At 42.2% G+C, this 20,040-nt stretch overlaps 1 protein-coding gene across 1 annotated transcript in view; it reads right to left on the bottom strand.

The window, feature by feature from the left end:
- FMN2 (formin 2) overlaps positions 1–20,040 on the bottom strand; it is a 207,608-nt gene that overhangs the window by 85,832 nt on the left and 101,736 nt on the right. The window contains exon 8 of the mRNA XM_056853283.1: positions 6,081–6,142. Within this exon, the coding sequence (XP_056709261.1) occupies positions 6,081–6,142 (62 nt within the window). The remainder of the gene's footprint in view (positions 1–6,080; positions 6,143–20,040) is intronic.

The raw sequence follows: 20,040 nt of genomic DNA, 5'->3' as shown, positions 1-20,040 counted from the left end.
ACCGGCAATGGCACCGTTTCCTGATCTGAAACTACCTCCTACAAATCACCCCCTTAACTGGTTCTTGTAAGTTATCCGGGTTGTGTAACCGTGGTCTTGGTATTTTCTTTCCTGACGTTTCGCCAGCAGCTGTGGCAGGCATCTTCAGAGGAGTAACTGTCCTCCAGAGGACAACTGTCCTTCAGTGTTACTCCTCTGAAGATGCCTGCCACAGCTGCTGGCGAAACGTCAGGAAAGAAAATACCAAGACCACGGTTACACAGTCCGGATAACCTACAAGAACCAATGAACTCTGACCGTGAAAGCCTTCGACAATATTTTGAACACTCCCTTAACATTCTCACTTAGCTTTTTACGCTTCTTAATAAGGCTTCATTTATGCATGTGATTTTTGTGTTTTTAGGAGAACTGCTTTTGAGAAGACAAAAGAAATTAGTATGTATTTCAAAGCCTATAGGAAAACAGTGACCATGAAAGCTCGTTTGATGAGCCTTTACTATAAAAACATTATGGAGAAGCTACATGCAAGCAGAGGAGAGCGAGAAAAATACATGTAGCATCAGCCCAATATTATCTTCTCTAGCCAAACATAATACAGATCAATATCCCTTAAAAAAATTATATATTTGTTCTTGCTGAAAGACAAAATGACTAAGCTGTATTTAGGAACTGCACAGTTTAACAAGACTTTAATTCCCCAGTAAACAGGAATTGAGCCCTCAGGATTGCGGCTTTTGAAATTAGGGTGTGTTTAGACTTGGAGACTGCTCAAACTTCTTTCCCATCTCGAAGGGAAAGCGCTATGCCAAACATATGTAATCAGAAAAAAACAGTGATTACATCTTGAAGAGAGATCATGAAACAAATGCTCCCATATGTTTTTGAGATCAAATAGAATGCCTGAGAACTAGCACCACCATGTTTTAAGTTTATAGCGAGAGAGAGACAAAGAGTTAGAGAGAGACATTCTCAGAATTGACAATTAAGGCAGTGCGTGAAAAGTAATAGAAGAGTTCATGTAAGTTAATCAATGGTTTTTAAATATGTTACAGGGAAACTGGGAGATTCTATCAGATCTTTCCAATGCTCTCCCTCCCTCCAGGGAGGACAAACAGGAGTCAGAGACATAAGGGGAGCAGGAATATTTTGACTCCCACAATCTTAATGCTGCCCGCTGGACTGTTGAGCCTCAGCAAAGTATTATTTAAATCCCCATATTTACAGGACAAAGTGTGAGGCTGCAGCAGCTGTGGAACACACTTACACACGTGTTACCTTCCCAGTAGGGATTAACAACTTTTTGGCCATTTATGCAGGGTCAGCTGTGATGCTTGCTCAAAGCTCTTTTTCAAAATGCAACCTTTAAAATGCCTCTTCATGGTCCCGATGCAAAAGGAGCAATTCCACCCCCCACTCGCCTGCTCCTTTGCTCCTTCATTTGCATAGCCATTGGCAATGGTCGTTTGCATAGCTAAGCCACATTTGCGATTTTTCATGGTTCCTTCAGTAAATGCTTCAGTGCAGGGGCAGAGCAAACACAAAAGGTTGTGTTAAAGGGGCTCTTAAGAAAAGCAAAGCAGGTATGGGCCGGCTTCGCAGTCACTTCTTAAATGACGGTTCAGCGTGGAAAACTAAAAAAAAATAAAAATAAATGCAGGGCACTTCAGCCTGGAACACGCTGCTAATTACCAAGCATAAATGGCCTGTCTCTATTTTTCCTCTTTTTTCTCCTTTGAAAGGGAAGAAAGTAGCAACACTGATATCCAGGTGTGATATCAACAGCTCCTTAAGCTTTTAATGCAGTTACTGCTCCTCGATGAACAGTGGTATCTCTTTCTCCCCACTCTCCATTTCTAAATCAAGCAAGAATTATAACAGTCTGCAAACAGATCATTTCCCCCTCCGTTTCACTCTTCTTTCAACGTAAGGCGCAGCCAGTTTCCATGACTGGCACAGCAGTGGTGCCCAGATAAGGCCTTTCACTTAGGTGTTGCCGTTATTATTGTGAGGATAAATAGCAGGTATCAGCACAGGTTTATACCAACAAGATGCCTTTTCCTTCACAAGCATCAGATTTCCCTCGCCCTATCAATCATGAACAGTTAGCGCTGGGAACAAGCATCACTGGGTAAGAGCAAAAGCTTATGTGATGGTTCCCCAATATTTAACTTACTATTTAATTTATTTCAAACATTTCTACCCCCCTTTATCTCAAACAACGTGGCATCCAAATTGCATAAAAGGAACAAAAAAATCCAATTAACAAAATTAAAACACACAATTTACCAATTTAAAAGTATTCAGACTTAAAACACATCAGAATTAAAACACACAGGATCAGCAAAGTTTCAGCTAAATCTTCCGGGAAACTTCCAACGATCTTTGGAACTGGACTGCCTGCCTTACATGCCTTGTAAATATAGCAAGAGAATACATTCTCCACACACACTGCAGCAGGCTGCTCCAAAGGACTGGGCCCACAATAGAAAAGTCCATGGTCTTGGGGTAGCTGCCCACACAGTCATAAGAAAGGGCAGCTTAAGGAGGAGACTGACTAATGAGTATAAGTGGCACAGGAGAGTATACTAGGAGATGCAGTTCATTAGCAGAATCCAAACTACTAATGGTTTGAAAGCATGGCAAGACATCTTTTTTTACACAGGACTTTTTACTGCATGTAACCGATCATTTTATTATTGTTGCTTGTGAATTTGTTGTGATTAGGGTTGCCAACCACCAGGTAGTACCTGGAGATCTCCTGCTATTACAACTGATCTCCAGCCGACAGAGGTCAGTTCTCCTGGAGAAAATGGTCACTTTGGCAAGTGGACTCTATGGCATTGAAGTCCCTCTCTTCCCCAAACCCTGCCCTCCTCAGGCTCTGCCCCAAAAACCTTCCACTGGTTACGAAGAGGGACCTGGCAATCCTAGTTGTAATCCACCTTGTGGGTCCATTATAGATGCAATTAAATTATTATTCACACAGAGGGCAAAAGTTTCAAAGAGCATTTTGCCATGCCTTAGAATGAATAAACGAACTTGGAAATAAGGGAGGGCTCTGTCACAGCCTCTAGTGCTGCTCACTTTGGGAAAGGCTAAGTTAAAAAGTGATTTGTATTTGCTTCTCATTACATGAGATCGAATCATCAGAAGGGACCAATGTCACTCACCTTTCAGCCCTTGCTTCTTTTAAAGTGTGAATCCTTTCAAAAAAATTAATTGTTGACCAGTGCTCAATAGCTACTACTAAACACATTGGACAGACATGTGTAAAAAGGAATGTGCTGAATGTTAACCAACAGCTGGTAGGTTCAGAATTAGGGTTGTCAGGTCCCTCTTCACCACCGGCGGGAGGTATTTGAGGTGAAGCCCGAGGAGGGCAGGGTTCGGGGAGTGGAGGGACTTCAATGTCATAGAGTCTAATTGCCAAAGCAGCCATTTTCTCCAGGTGAACTGATCTCTATTGGATTTGGATGAAGATCCGTTGTAATAGCAGATTTCCAGCTAGTACCTGGAGGTTGGCAACCCTAACCTGGTAGGTTCAGAATGGCTAAAGCCAATGATTAAATCAGGATTAATGAAACTCAGCATCAATTAAAAATATATAATCCATGATAGAACCATATAACCAGTAAAAGCCCTAGTAAAAAACACACCTTCTTTCCTCAGCTGCTCATTCCTATTCACTTGTGTATTGGCAGACATACAGGAGTCAGCAACTGAGGGAAGGAAAGCTAACAGAGGTTCTTTCTACACTGGGAAAAATGAGGGAATAACAGAGGCAAATAAAAGAGGAAAGCTCTGCCAAAGCCTCATGTTCAAGTGGGGAACAAAAGAGGAAGGGAAAAAAAAACCTATCTGGGCTCTCAGGGAAAAAATGGGTTCCTCGGGGGTTTCACTAAAACATTAACTATGATTTTCAGGCTATGCAATCAGGAGAACTTGCAATGTTATTTGGAAAGCAAGTAAAATGAAAATTTAATAACTTTTGAAAATTAGAAATATTCAATCATTATTGCAGCATGGTATTACAGGCCTGTAGCTAGAACACATGGTCTGGTCAATGTTCACAGCTATCATTGGGAACTGCACAGTGCATAGCGTGTTAACATGAACATTTCGAGGTCATCTGCCTACAAAGCAGCCAGCAATTGGTGTATGGCCTGCTAAATACTATGGATGGACAGAATCTCATTCATCTTTCTGATCCCTAGAAAAACTGCTGGAGGAGCTGGTGCTCAATTCATAATATATGCATGCATTACAAGTTGAACACATTTATATGTCCATTAAGTAATTATACCTTTCAGTACCATCACTAAAAATGAAACCCAGGGCATACACCATTACAGCTGGAACAGATATTGTGGCACCCATGCAAACTGCTGACAGAATTGCCATGTGCCAGGTGGCAGTGGGCAAACACCCGCCAACCCACCTGGCTGCCCACTGACTAGTCGAGGGTCAGCGGGCAATGCGTGCATGCGTGCCTGCCACCGTGCCACGTCACTTCCGGTTGTAAACCGGAAGCGCCACATAGCAAGCGCCACATAGCCAGTTTGAGTAGTAAAAGGGCTCTTGCGATGCAGCACTTCTGGTTGTAAACTGGAAGTGACGCGATCTCGTCGGCACGGCCATGTGTGCGCACAATCTTTCCCTAACTCTGCCTCAAAAACCTCCCGCCAGAGGAGAGGGGGGACCTAGCAACCCTATTGACAGAAGATTATTGCAATAAGCAGGATCATAGTGATTTAGATGTTGCTTTCCAGTTCCTGCACATGGCTGGTGTCTCCCAGAATCTTCAAACTGATTCGCATGGAGAAAGCAGCCATCTCATACTCACTACAGATGGGTAAGGAGTTAAACCTACCATATATGGCAACTTATCTTCAGCTAAAAATCCACAAGAGCTGCAAAATATGCCTTCCTATTAACCTCCAATTTCCTGCACCCAGAAAAAAGCTTTTTTTTTCATAAAGCCTTTTAAAGGACTTTTATATTTGCAGTGCAACTTGGACTTTTGAAAAAACTGTTTGCCTAGTAACATTTGCGATTTGACAGCTTTGTCTTTTAATGTGAAAGTAGGTCAGTAGAGTGTAAATATGAAAGTGAAAACAGTGCAGAAAACAGCAATCAAATAATATAAGCACGTATAAATAAAAGGGGAAAAAAGATTTAAAAATAATTCTGTTAAATTCATTCAGTTCCTGTCAAAGCTCAAGTGTCCAACTACAAAACAGAATTCCTGGTCTCAACTTTAACGTGTAGAAATACTGATTTTCAGTTACATGCAAAGAACAATTTAGGGTTGCCAGCCAATAGGACTGCCAATGACTAGCAACCAGTGGAAATGTGGGAAGTGCTGGAGGCATGGGGGTACTGTTGGTGTGACAACATTAGGTCACTTCCAGGGAAACTTGGAAGTGACATCACTCCACTATAGGAATCACTGGGAACTCTAAGGTAAAACCAATGGCAATGTTTTATTTATTTTTTCTCCCACTGACTGTTGGAGCGGTGGCAGGTAACATGACCTGGGGAGGTGATGTCTCCCCCTTCCCCTAGGTGGTAAATGGTATCCCCAAAACATTAAGCAACACAAAATAGCTATTTCACCATCAAATAAATTACTGTCTATATAAAATACCCATACCAAACATATCACATCATAAGTAATCTTTGTGCATCAAAGGAACATTATTTTTCCTGTAACGTTTTTCCATTATGTTAGGAAACATGTATTGTAGTGCTGTCCTAAGCAGAATCCACCTTTCTAAGCCCACTGCATTCAATGGACAAAGAAGGGCACAGCTCTTCTTAGGATTGCACTGTAGCTCTACTATTATAGTGCAATGTCTCTGAAAGGTTATACAGTTTCCCTGATATGGAAGAATCTTCAGTATCTGCATAATGTTCACCATTTCATTTTTCACTGTGAAACTGTTTTTATCAACAACAGAACAACCATAGCCACAAAGTCAATTGTTTGCTCCTCTGCTGGCAAAGAAAAAGTGTTCAAAAGACAGATACAAATTAGTGTGTGTGTGTGTGTGTGTGTGTGTATTTGCCTTGTTACTCACATTCTCATAAAGGGCTTGAAGGGTCTCTAAGTCAACCACAGAGTTGTCCAAGTTCACAACAGCTGTGACAAAAAGACAAAAGTGAAAAAGGATTACATGTCAGGATGATAATCCATCTGTGAAGGAAAGACTAAGCACAATAGTTTTTTTTTATGACCCACTGGTCATACAGCTTAACAGCTTAACGGTTATTAATGCTTTGAAAAGTGCTGCGTCTAAGATTGCGGACAAGGACCCCGGTGGAGCCAGGCGTCAAATGTTAAGAAATTCATGGTCCCTTTCCCCTCTGAGACATATGTGGGATCCCATGAGTACAGCAAAAGTCAAAGATCAGAGATAAGCTTTACGTCAGGGTTTCATGGTCTGACTAAAAGCATTATAACAAATAGTAAGTCTAGCACAGCCACACACACAAACACAGAGACACAAAGAGATCAGTCACTGATTGGGTTTCACTCTTAAACTGATTAATCCATAAATTGACCAGTGACCTTCCAGACACCTGACAAGGGTCAAATCTTCTATGCACTAAAGCCGAAGATTTAGTACACAACATTTGCTTTTCTGTTCCCGAAGCCATATCTATGCTGTGCCAAAAGAAACCCCTTACTATTCCTTTAGTATGTAAAAAATTCAGCTAGCCTTTACACAGACAACTAATTCAAATCAACCTCTATGATTAATAAAAATATAGAGAAGGATTTTTAAAGGCTTTAATAACAGAAAGGATATTACCATTTCAAATTTATGAAAGCCTGTTGAATTTAATGCTAAAAAGAAATTCCTCATTAAATGGTATCCATTACTGAAAAAAAGTTTTTAAAAACAAGAACAGGTCCCCCGACTTATTGGGGGCCTTCATTTGCGCCCTGTGGGGGTGGACAGCTTGCTGGTGACATCTTTGCTGGTGTTCCTGGGGTCCTATCCAGCTTGTGCAGGCCCCGGAAGTTCCCTCTCCCAGCCAGCCAATCAGGGGGCTGCCCGGACCGGCTCTGGGGACGGGGCCAAGCAGGCGGACCTGAGGTGGTCAGTTTTTGTTCTGGTCCATCTGCCTAGCTTAAGTGCAGCCCTCTCCAAAGCCCAGGCCACGTTCTAACTCAGCATATGTTGATTTTTTTAATACACTGAGATTACAAATGAAGAGAGGAATTCACTTCAAATTAGAAGATGAAGGAGAAGAGTTGGTTTTTATATGCTGACTTTCTCTACCACTTAAGGGAGACTCAAACCAGCTTACAATCACCTTCCCTTTCCCACAACAGACACCCTGTGAAGTAGGTGGGGCTGAGAGAGCTCTAAAACTGTAACTTGCCCAAGGTCACCCAGCTGGTTTCATGTGTAGGAGTGAGGAAACAAATCCAGTTCACCAGATTACTACGTCTTTTAGCAGATAGGATGCTTTCCGAAGTTTGTGCATATGCGTTGTTGATCTTTGTGCTTCCTGGCTAGTTACATCATGCCAGAAGTGGAGGTGTAAGAAGTAGTTTTCACTTGAGCTGAAAGATTCGGGGAGCTACAATCTGTTTTAAATTTATCAAGTTTGGATACAGTTGATAAAATTTGTGGTTACACCATAGTTCCAGATTTTCCTAGCTGAGGTTGCTATTCTGCTTCCAGTTCAGGCCATGTTTTGAACTTCTCTGACAGAAAACCTTAATTTTGGAGATAGAAATGACGGGACTGGTTATGCTGGACCAACAAACACCATTTGCTTATTTAAAATATTATTTATTTATAATTCAAATATTAATATCCCACCTTTCTCCACTTCTCAAGGCTGCTTACAAACTCGCATTTAAAATGTACAATAAAGCCCCCAAATCACCTCTTTTAAAAAAACGCCTGCAGCAGCCTGAACACCATTAAGAGCCCTGGTAAATGAAATAGTTATGCAGCTCCTCCTACAGACTTCTAGAGACAGCACCTTCTCCCCACCTCCTCAGGGAACCTATTCCATAGGGTGGAAGGTATGATAGAAAATGCACAGGTCCTGGTCAATGCCAGGCAGGTCACCCTTAGACCACCTTTCCTCATGACATGAGCCCAACACAGTTCAAAGGTGAATGCAACTTAGAGAGATTCTCTTCTCTCTCTCAGCATGGCAAACCAGAGAGAAAACAAGAAAAGGGAAAGAACTGACCAGTGGGGATGGGATGGAAGGAACAGACCAGTACCTAAGGGACAAAGCTTCTCCAGGAATCCACATTCTCTCACATTAACTTTTTATATAACCAAAGAGCACAGCAAAATGCTCTTCTGCTGTAGGAAAGTAAAAAGGTAAAGGTAAAGGTCCCCTGTGCAATCACTGGGTCATTCCTGACCCATGGGGTGATGTCACATCCCGACGTTTCCTAAGCAGACTTTGTTTGCGGGGTGGTTTGCCAGTGCCTTCCCCAGTCATCTTCCCTTTACCCCCAGCAAGCTGGGTACTCATTTAACCGACCTGGGAAGGATGGAAGGCTGAGTCAAACTTGAGCCGGCTACCTGAAACCGACTTCCGTCGGGATCGAACTCAGGTCGTGAGCAGAGCTTTTGACTGAAGTACTGCAGCTTAACACTCTGCGCCACGGGGCTCCTTGTAGGAAAGTACTTAATATAATTTCAAGTAAGGAAAGGGTTAAAGAGAGTCGTTCTGGCTTCTTGCCCTCCCCTCAATATCCCTGGTCCTGGAAACATTGTACCCCTATTCCTTCTTTCTTTGATAACCTGATTATTTCCTGTTTTCTTCCTATATATTAAGCACTAGTGTCTGCTGTTATTGATTGGAAGCCGATTAAATTGCGGTTGATTCCAGATACATAAGAGTGATGATGGTTAGCCTGTGCAATACAGGGCAGGAGGGTTTGCTTGTCTTCGTGGGCTCATACTTATCTTAAGGAACAGGTCAGCAGGCTGACAGTACTCCTAAACTGAGCACTGCTGCTGGAGGTCAAGGTGAGAGCTATGGCCAGAAGTGCCTCTATATAAATTCCTGCTCAAATGCTGGCAATATCTTCCTTGAAAGACAAGGACCTTGTGAGTGTCATCCATGTCCTGGCAATCTCACATATCAACTACAACATGGTACACCAATACCTTTTGATAGCGGTTGGTCAGAGGCAACATATAGAATTAGTGCCCTTCCAGTTGCGTAGGATACCTGTTCCTCAGTAGAACAGGCTTCCTTGGGAGGTGGTAAGCTCTCCTTCTCTGGAGGTTTTTAAGCAGAGGCTAGATGGCCATCTGTCAGCAATGCTGATTCTATGACCTTAGGCAGATCGTGAGAGGGAGGACAACTTGGCCATCTTCTGGGCATGGAGTAGGGGTCACTGGGGGTGGGGGGCAGGTAGTTGTGAATTTCCTGCATTTTGCAGGGGTTGGATTAGATTACCCTGGTGGTCCCTTCTAACTCTATGATTCTATGATCTGGTCACACAACTCAAAATGCTGATGGTTGTCTGTAAAGTTGTAAATGGCATGCATTGGATCTTAGGTCATACATTACCCAGTATGCTCCCATCACCCAATAAGATCTATGGGTGCTTTAAGTTCTATTTACTCAGGAGGGCTGAACAGTTGAGGGCCACAGGGTAGAACCTTTTTCAGTTGTGCCACTGCAACTGTGTAATTCCCTCCCTAAGGAGGTCTATTGGAGCATGACCATATGAAGTTTCAAAACACAGACAGGCATTTGGAAATTCCTAAAACTGTATTTACTCTGAATACTGCTTTGTTCTTGGATGCATCACAGGACTAGTTTTCTATTGGGAGTTTTAAATTACTTATTACTTTAGCCAGTTTTTGGTGAATCTCTATGCTTCCCTTGAGATGGAAAAGCAGATTATTAATTTTTTTTGCATTGCTCTCCTTTTTGTCTTCTCTGGATTTGCCTGCTTCACTGTTCACTGTATCAAGTCTACGTACTAGCCAGAATGTGAGCTGGGTAAAACCTCTCTGAGCATTTCCACTGGCAATCCCTGATGAAATCCTGACATCAGATGACTCGATTCTCTATAAATCAGTACCCTTCACTGCTGCTAAATGATTCTGTGTATACACCTCAAGATTAGAGACAATATAATTCATGCTCATTTGTTTCCCATTGCTGTAAAGCATTCAGTGATAAAACACAGTGTCTGGGACTCATCACATTTTCCCCCTACAGGTCTGAAACATAATTTTAGTTACAGTATAATAAAAGAATATATAAATAAGGAAATGTTGATCTTGATTGCACTGAGCAGGGTCCAGTGCGTATGCAAAGACTGGAGGGGAAAATAGCAAATGAAAAGAACATTCATTCATTTTAGGAATGTACTAACTTCCTAAGACAATCAAGTCCTTTCTAGCAGTTTTCTTTTAAAGCCTTTGTTTGCTTTTAACCTCTTTTCTTCTTTAATCTATCAATCTGTATGGAACATTTAAATAGTTACCTTGTAACATATTTCTACTCCTTTCCTTCTTAAAGAGAAGAAGAGTTGGTTTTTATACCTTGGTTTTCTCTACCTTTTAAGGAGTCTCAAACCGTCATACAATCACCTTCCCTTCCTCTCCCCACAACAGACACCTTGTGAGGTAGGTGGGGCTGAGAGAGTTCGGAGAGAACTGAGACTAGCCCAGGGTCATCCAGCAGGCTTCATGTGTAGGAGTGGGGAAACCAACCCAATTCACCAGATTAGAAGAGTGTGCTGCTCATGCGGAGGAGTGGGGAATCAAACCCAGTTCTCCAGATTAGAATCCACCGCTCTTAACCACTACACCACGCAGGCTCTCAAGGAGGATTAAAACCATCTCCAAAACCCAAACACATCTTTAAAAACCTTTAAAATCACATAATTTACAAATCAAAACCTTTCAGTCTCACCAAACCACTAGAATGAAAAAAAAATCAACCAGTCCTACCTTAGTAATTTAATTGCAACCACTGAAAGCTGGTCTGCTCTGAGTGGTCTTATACTTGGAGCAATTTCAGTCACACCGACATACTGTACCACCAGTTTCTTAGATATGTGTAAGTCCCAGTCTATTTAGAGTTACACCAATAAAGTCAGCCAGCACCTCAAATTAAGTCAGAAGAGATTATAGGGAACCATGGAAACTCTGGGAAAACTCTACATGGGTCTTCCCCTAAAGGAAACTCAGAAATTCCAATTGGTAAAGAATGCAGAAGCCTAAATACTAGATAGTACCAGGCACACCATGCATGTCACACCCATCCTGCAGTGACTCCATTGGCTACTGATCAGTTACCAGGTTCCATTCAAGGTACTGGTTAGCTCCTACAAAGCCCTCCATGGCCTAGGACCCACATTCCTTCGGGACTGCCTCTCCTCCTATGCTCCGACACACATCTTCAGGTATCTGAGCAAAACCTCCTGAAGCTTCCTCCCTGCAAATTGATAAAACTGGCAACTGCCAGCTCACACACATTCTCTATGGTAGTCCCTGTCTTGTGGAACATCATGTCCAAGGAGGTCAGGATCATTCCACAGAATGTGCAAAACTGAAATATTTGGGATGGCATTGTTTGAATGGAATTAGAACTATAGTTTAATACTGCATTGCCTTGTACCTTTGTGGTCCCCACATTCTGCATTGCTTATGCTATGCTTGTCTTGTCAGTTTGCTGTTGACTTTGTCATTTAATTTTGTATTAGTAAAGCAGAGACTGCAACCAAGAAATCAAGAGGGGATTGAAACTTGGAAGGGCATCCATGTAGGAACTAGAGAAGATCCTTAAGAATAAGGGAGTGTCACTGGAGACCAAGATCAAGATAATTCATACTATGATATTTCTCATGGGTGTGAAAGTTAGACAATGAAGAAAGTTGACAGGAAGAAATTAGATTCATTTAAAATGTGGTGTTGGGGGAGGGTCGTACAGATACCATGTACCACCAAAAAGACAAATACATGGGTTCTAGAACAAATCACGCCAGAATTTGCCTGAGAAGCTAAAATGACTAAACTGAGCTTATCACCCTTTGGTCACACCATAAGAAGAAAAGAATCACTGGAAAAACAATAATGCTAGGAAATGTTGAAGGCAGTAGGAAAAGAGGAAGACCCAGCATGAAATGGATGGACTCAACTAAGGAAACCACAGCATTCAGTTTGCAAGACCTGAGCAAGGCTATTAATGACAGGTCATTTTGGAGCTCATTAATTCACAGGTATGCCATAAGTCAGAAATGACTTGATGGCACATAACACACCCAGCCCTATTGCATTGTCCATTGTATCTCTGATACTGCATGATTACTCCCCCCCTCATTTTGTACTATGAAATCCACGTTGAGTCTCCATGAGAAAGGTGGGCTATAAATAAGCAATAATATAATATAAAACATTTAGCCATTAATCTCCCTCAAACAGTTGTCTTGTGCATTACAGTAGCTGCAGCTTCCACACCATCATCAAGAGTAGTCCCATGTATAGTGTGTGTGTAAAATGCCGTAAAGTCGCAGCCAACTTATGGCGACCCCTTTTTGGGGTTTTCATGGCAAGAGACTAACAGAGGTGGTTTGCCAGTGCCTTCCTCTGCACAGCAACCCTGGACTTCCTTAGTGGTCTCCCATCCAAATACTAACCAGGGCTGACCCTGCTTAGCTTCTGAGATCTGACGAGATCAGGCTAGCCTGGGCCATCCAGGTCAGGGCCCATGTATAGTACATTATTGTAATCTAGCCTTGCAGGCTCTAACCTGAATATCAAGCCACAGCAAAGGATAGATTATTCTGAAGGCAGTGAACTGAGTAAGCCAAAGATGTAAGCAAAATAGAAGACAGAAGATCCAACATTCAGGAATTATGGTATTTATAGAGATATTCAAAACCCTCCTAGGAGGATGGTTTTTTCCCCTAAACAGTGTTTAATTAACTGGTGATTTACTCAGGCGTTTCTCTTCCAAGCAAAACTAAAAACAAGCTCTTTAAAATATATACATTACTGGTTCTTAGGTCTTAAACCAAAACAAGGTATAAAAGAATACAAGTAAAACTATGTGCAGTATGAGGAAAACAACAATCTCACAACGTTTCAGAAACCTTCAATAAATACCTTCTATGGAGACACTGTGGTTTCTATGACACAATTCTAAGATGTAAGGAGAGGAAGAACAAGACTTTTGGGGTTTTTTTGGAGGGGCATTTAATTGAAATATAGAAGGCAAGATAAGATGGTGATGGCAGGAAAGGCACAGAGAAGGCACCCATTCTGAAGAGAAATAAGGCATCTACACTGCCTGCCTGCTTTTGAGGTGTTTTTTTATTTAATCACATTTGGTATTCCACACTTTCCCCAATGAACTCATAGTAGTATACACAGATGTGGGTTACTGCCTCTTCATCCTCACAACAGCCCTATGTGGCAGGCTAGGCTGAATAAGAATGAGTGGTCAAAGGTCATCAAGTGAGCTTCATGAGTGAGGATATGAAAATCTCTGGCTGAAGGCCAGCACTTCACACTGTACCACACTGGACAAACTTTAAAAAAAAACAGTGGTCAAAAAGCAGAAACTGGAAATTATTGGACACGAATATGCTTTCCCAAATACTCTGAGTTATGAAGAAAGACCCATACTCCTCAATACAAGTATGGAACATGCCGGAATAATCCTGTTAGATTTTATACAGCATAGATGTTACACAGTGTTTTTGAGTTTTAGGTCTCTGTCATGTCTGTTCCCTTTCCTCTCAAAAGAAGTTAAGCAAGAAATATGGCTTAGCTTCTGTTCTACATTTTCAAGTTTGTTGAGATTACCTAAGAATTAGTTGGAGAGCAATAGAACACTCTGTTTGAATGCTTGCATGAGATAAGAAAATGTCTGGCAAACACAATGGAGCCAGGCCTGTGTACTTTCAGCAACACAGGTATGCAGGCAAGTATACATATTTCAGAAAACAGCGTATGTGTTTTATGAAAAGGACAAAGCCTCAGAAAATAGCTCATAGCTTTTGTAGGGATAAGCTTTATGTTTTGAGAAATATCTGATCATAAGCTTCACACAGATGCTTGAGCCAATGTATGGGGTGCGTGTGTGTGTGTAAAGTGCCTTCAAGTCGCAGCCGACTTATGGCGACCCCTTTTTGGGGGGTTTCATGGCAAGAGACTAACAGAGGTGGTTTGCCAGTGCCTTCCTCTGCACAGCAACCCTGGTATCCCTTGGTGGTCGCCCATCCAAATACTAACCAGGGCTGACCCTGCTTAGCTTCTGAGATCTGATGAGATCAGGCTAGCCTGGGCCATCCAGGTCATGGTAGGGGGCTCAGAACTGAGCCATCTTGGCCCCCTCCTCTCCCCTCCTGTGCATCTCTAGGCACATAAAGCTGCTTTACTGAATCAGACCATGTCTATCAAGGTTAGTTTGTAGGGTTGCCAGGTGCCAGGTACATATCAATCTCTGTAGTATCACTATTAGTATTTATTGTATTTTTAATGCTTTTTTTAATCATCAGGGCTATGAAGCGGTTGTAATAGTCCGAAAAACACAACAGAAAAACTAGTACAAATGAAAATCCACAGTGCATCAAAAGATTAGCCCTTGTAGTCAATGACGCTATTAAATTTAGACTCTAGGGTTTTGTATAAAGCGAAATGTGTGTTTTTGAGAAGGATGATATGGGAGAAGAGCCAGGCCATCCCCTACATACACAACCCTTCTATGTGGGGAGTGAGACGGCATGCCACATGTGGTTGCCGTGTGTGCAGGAGGGGAAGACCAAGATTCCATGAAGCATTGTGTCGTGCCCATGGTGTTCTAGTTCATAGCAATAATGTTACATTGATATAAGTTTTAAATCAAATGCTATAAAATAAGAGGTATTTTTAGTATAAACATTTCCAGTGCAGGCATCTTGAGTAAACAAGCTTATATAAATCCAAAGACATAAGTTACTGATTAAATCAGCCAAAGCTTCATACACCTATACACTTTGTTTATAAAATTTGTGCAAGTTAAATTCTTAGAGAACAAATACATTTTGTTTGAGTCAGTGTGTCGCCTCCTTGTCTGGGGAGAAGAGGGGAAAAAAAATGAGACCAGCACTGTAATCCTTTCAGAATAAAATGTTTAAATGCAAACATGATTACCATTGTAGACTGTTTAATCTAGAGAGATTATATTGCAGTTCTATTTTTGAGAGGTCTGTTGATATGACCATACAGAGCCCTTCAATTCTTATCTTAATTATTTAGAGAAGTTTTTCCCTCCCGTTTGGCAAGTGATAAAAATATGGGTGAAGAAAATAGGAGGGTTTTAACAAAACAAAGCAAAAATGAAACCCTGGCATATCTACCTCAAACTGTTCTGATGAGCATACTACTACCAAATCTGCCTTTTCATCGGCTTCTGAGTCACCAAAGTATATAGGCAATAACATTGCCAATCTCCAGGTACTAGCTGGAGATCCCTCACTATTACAACTGATCTCCAGCCGATAGAGATCAATTCTCCTGGAGAAAATGGGCGCTTTGGCAATTGGACTGTATGACACTGAAGTCCCTCCCCTCCCCAAACCCTTCCTACCTCAGGCTGTACCCCAAAAATCTCCATGTATTTCCCAATCCGGAGCTGGCAACCCTAAATTAGTTAAGACGTTTGTCATGGAAAGACCACCAGCCAATGAACATTAACATCTTTCCAGGGGAAAAGAATTTACCTCAACAATTTGACTCAGAAGATTTGCTACAGCAAGGTATTATGATCCAACCATTCTTGATGCCACACGCTGGGTGAAGAGGCTTTGACACTCAGTAGTCACAGAAAAGGTTACAAAGTTAATTAATGTAAGGTTACAGTCTGACCGTTGAACATTGGGCACTCTCATTTGAAAAGATTTTGGGAGATCAGTCATGCCATTGGCTTCTTTTATCTAACCCAATATCAGGATCAGCATCCTACCAAAAGCAGCATTCCTCCCAACACCCACTGCTGCCAAGCCCTGTGAAAGTTGGGGAACTCCCAGAGCATCCCAGGAGGCTCCAGGAGCCAGTGTGATTGGATGGATAGGATTGCTAAGATTGGATGGATGGATGGATGGATGGATGGATGTATGGATTGGATTGCCTAACAACTTGCACACCTAATTCACTGAAAGATTTGTTTCAGAGAATGGTGGTCTTAGAAACAAAACTCTCTGAAATTATACCTTCCCTGAAGCACCACACATATTCAGTGTGGTGGGTAAACATATAATTTATCATTTCAGGAGGTATTACCATTTTTCTTTCACGATTGCAGAATCTTCACCGAAAATCAGTTTGTGTTTCCTACAGTTTTGCTTAGTCCAAATTGTAACATATTGTACTGAATGACAAAAATCTTAAAATGAACTGAAAATAATCCTGAATATTAATTATGGGTTGTCAAAAAATTTTCCAAAGTAATCATTTGCACACATAGACTCATCTAGGTTTTCCTGTTACAATTTGTTCAGTGACCGCAAGAGAGACATTAAGGCAGACACTGCAATATTTAGAAATATTGTTTCTTCCTTCTCTTTTTTCCTTCCTGGCTTCACTCTTCCCACTCAGTATGGTGCTTAAACTGGAATATAGCTTTTTGGCATTAGAGAAATAAGAAGGCCTGGTTCCAGTTGTACAGTGTTTGTGGCAGGGTGATGCTTTGACCAGCGCCAAGGTAGAACTACATAGTCAGAAGGTTAAATGTACTTAAGGCTGGAGTCCAACTCTATTATTTCAAGGATGTGACATCATATAATCCTGTTGTACATCTTCTTCCCCCTCTTCATATCACTGGCTACTGGAACAGGGACATCTAACTGTTTCAAGAAAAGAGGGGAGAACTAGGGCAGAAATAGGGCAATAGCACCCCACCATCTCTTGTGATGTAGTTCTGTTCTTAGATTCTCTATTTTATATGGTGACAATAATTTTTACAGTAAATCTGCACCAATATTAGCTAAGAAATAGATGTTTAGGAATTATGGTTTACTAGTTCAGTTCTAGTAAACTTTCTGGACACTAACATGTCCAGATACTGAAGATCTCACTTTATTTTTCTTGGATAACGAAACACAATATTATCCTTTGGATTAAATAAATATATGTATAGTACTGAAGCTTTCGTACAATTTGTTAGAGATGGATCGAGAAGCTGTCTCCAATGTATGGCTATAGCTTCTTTTAATCAAAGTATAATGAATCAAGTTTAACCAAAAGAGCCTGTACTTTATATTCCTACAAAAGAATGGGTGTCAAACTGAAAGTAGTAATGAAGATGCCAGGATGATATTGTCCAGATGGAACAGCAATGATAATAGTAACAGTTCACTAAGGAAATAATGTTTCTCAAAACATGCATGGTTGGAAAATGCAATAATCTTGATCCTGTCACAGCAGGAATAGTTGAAACACTCAAAGAAAACTACTGAAGTGGAAGATATTACATTGTATCTCTTTGGAATCATGGGGCAAATTTTCCCACCGTTTAAAGCCCAGCTTCTCCATTGAGCTACATTGCAAAGATCACACTAAAACATCTGAACATAGCCACTTTGCCAATGCATTTCAATGGAGGAGGATGGGGGTGACCCCTTCCAGACCCCATAACTCCGGACCCCCTGACCCAATTTTTACCAAACTTGGGGTTCTTGCAAGGAGAGTCCCTTCTAGCTACCCTGAAAATTTGGGACCTCTACCTGCAAAAATGCCCCCCCCCAGGAGCCGTGGAAAGCCGTGAAACACCCCCATAGGGTTTAAATGGCCGAATTTTTTGGGAAACCCGAATTTAAAGCCGAATTCCTACCTTTATCAGCATTCGGGTTTCCGGGGGGGGGGGGGGGAATGGCCAATAAACTTGAACCCAAATTTTACCAATTTTTTTTCAACAGCCCAATATTAAATGCAATGTTAACTTGAATGTAATTTTTTTTACATTCTAATGTTAACGTTGATAAGAGATCACTTCTTTCTGAAATCATTTTCTATTGGGTAAGAAACATATTGTGTGCTCCCTTTGACAACAGCCCATTTCTGAAGGGGGGAAGCTACTTTTGAGCTGGTGTGACCCCATGCTGGTGTTGGTGCCACCTTATCACAGATTAAGGTGGCACCTACACCGACAAGGGGGCAGACACGCCATCATGGGGGGCATTCCTAAGTCGCTCCCGGGGGTGGAGCTGCCTTTAGGCAGCTTTCACAGCCCTTTCATCCTGGGGACATGCCCTTGAGCGGCGGTGGGGCTGCACCACCTTTTCTGGAGGCACAGCCTTGCTGTCTTCAATGGGGCATTTCCGCCTTTTTTCTTATTTTATAATATTATTTTTAGGCTCCATGGTGGCTGAGAAGCCTCTGAGGCGGAGGTGTGGCTCTGCCACTAACAGATCTACCCCCTTCACAATTGCACTGTAAGTGTGATACCCCTTATAATTTCCTCATTACATTGGAGGAATAGGTTTCTATTAGAATCATAGAACCATAGAGTTGGAAGGGACCACCAGGGTCATCAAGTCCAACCCTCTGCACAATGCAGGAAATTCACAACTATCCCCCCCCCCCGCTATTAGAAAATTATTCCTAATGTCTAGACGGAAACTCTTTTGATTTAATTTCAACCCGTTGGTTCTGGTCCGACCTTCTGGGGCAACAGAAAACAACTCGGCACCCTCCTCAATATGACAGCCCCTCAAGTACTTGAACATGGTTATCATATCCCCTCTCAGTCTTCTCCTCTTCAGGCTAAACATACCCAGCTCCTTCAACCTTTCCTCATAGGACTTGGTCTCCAGACCCCTCACCATCTTTGTTGCCCTCCTCTGGACACGTTCCAGCTTGTCTACATCTTTTTAAAGTTGTGGTGCCCAAAACTGAACACAGTACTCTAGTTGAGGTCTAACCAGAGCAGAGTAAGGCAATACCATCACTTCGCGTGATCTGGACACTATACTTCTGTTGATGCAGCCCAAGACTGTATTTGCCTTTTTAGCTACGGCATCACACTGCTGACTCATGTTCAGTGTTTGGTCTACTAAGACCCCAAGATCCTTTTCACACACACTACTGCTCAGACAAGTCTCCCCCATCCTATAATTATGCATTTGATTTTTCCTACCTAAATGCAGAACTTTACATTTGTCTTTGTTGAAGTGCATTTTATTAGTTCTACCCCACTTCTCCAGCCTGTCAAGATCATCCTGCATCTTGGCTCTTTCTTCTACCCTATTTGCTACCCCTCCCAATTTAGTATCATCTGCAAATTTAATAAGCATCCCCTCTATTCCTTCATCCAAATCCAAAGATGTTGAACAACACAGGGCCCAGCACAGATCCCTGAGGAATAGGGCTGTTGATTCGGTTCGTCTGAACCGAATAAACAGCCGAATTTCCCAATTCGGCGGTTTTCAGTTCGGATGGTACCAAACTCAAAAAAGGCGGGAAAACGACACGCCGAATTCGGCAAGTTCGGGGCAATCGCTAAATAAATTCAGCAAATTTGGGGTCTCCGAATCAGCAGCATAACCGTCAGTTAGTAAGCAACTATCAGCATTCTCCCACGGCCAATCGGTGGCCAAGCTGGGACTTCTTCTGGCCAATCAGTTGCAGTTGAGTGTATGAGCCCAGCTGCTGTGCGGCCCGGGGAGAGAAAGAGAGAGGATCTGTTTGTGTGTGAGAGAGATCCCCGTGGGGGGGGGGGGTGCGTGTGCACATTGGCGGCATTCCATGGCTCCAGGGGGCATTTTTGGGGGTAGAGGTCCCAAAACTTCAGGGTAGCTTGAGGGGACCCTTCTTGCAAGAACCCCCAAGTTTTGTAACATTGGGATGAATGGGATCAGGCGATCCTGAATGTGCATCTCTACAGATACCTCCCGTGCATAAATGGCCAGAGTCGTGAGAGATGCTGAGCAGCTGCTGCCCTGCTTCTGCTGGAACAGAAGACATCCACGGTTTGACCCATTTGGGGGCTTTTATCTATAACTTTTTTCCTGTGTGGGGGGAGGGGAAGCAGATTCTGTGTGTGTGT

This window comes from Euleptes europaea, chromosome 7 (assembly GCF_029931775.1).
Source record: "Euleptes europaea isolate rEulEur1 chromosome 7, rEulEur1.hap1, whole genome shotgun sequence".
Taxonomy (NCBI): Eukaryota; Metazoa; Chordata; class Lepidosauria; order Squamata; family Sphaerodactylidae; genus Euleptes; species Euleptes europaea.
Note: the sequence above shows the minus strand (reverse complement) of the source record. Positions and strands in the feature narration are given on the sequence as shown.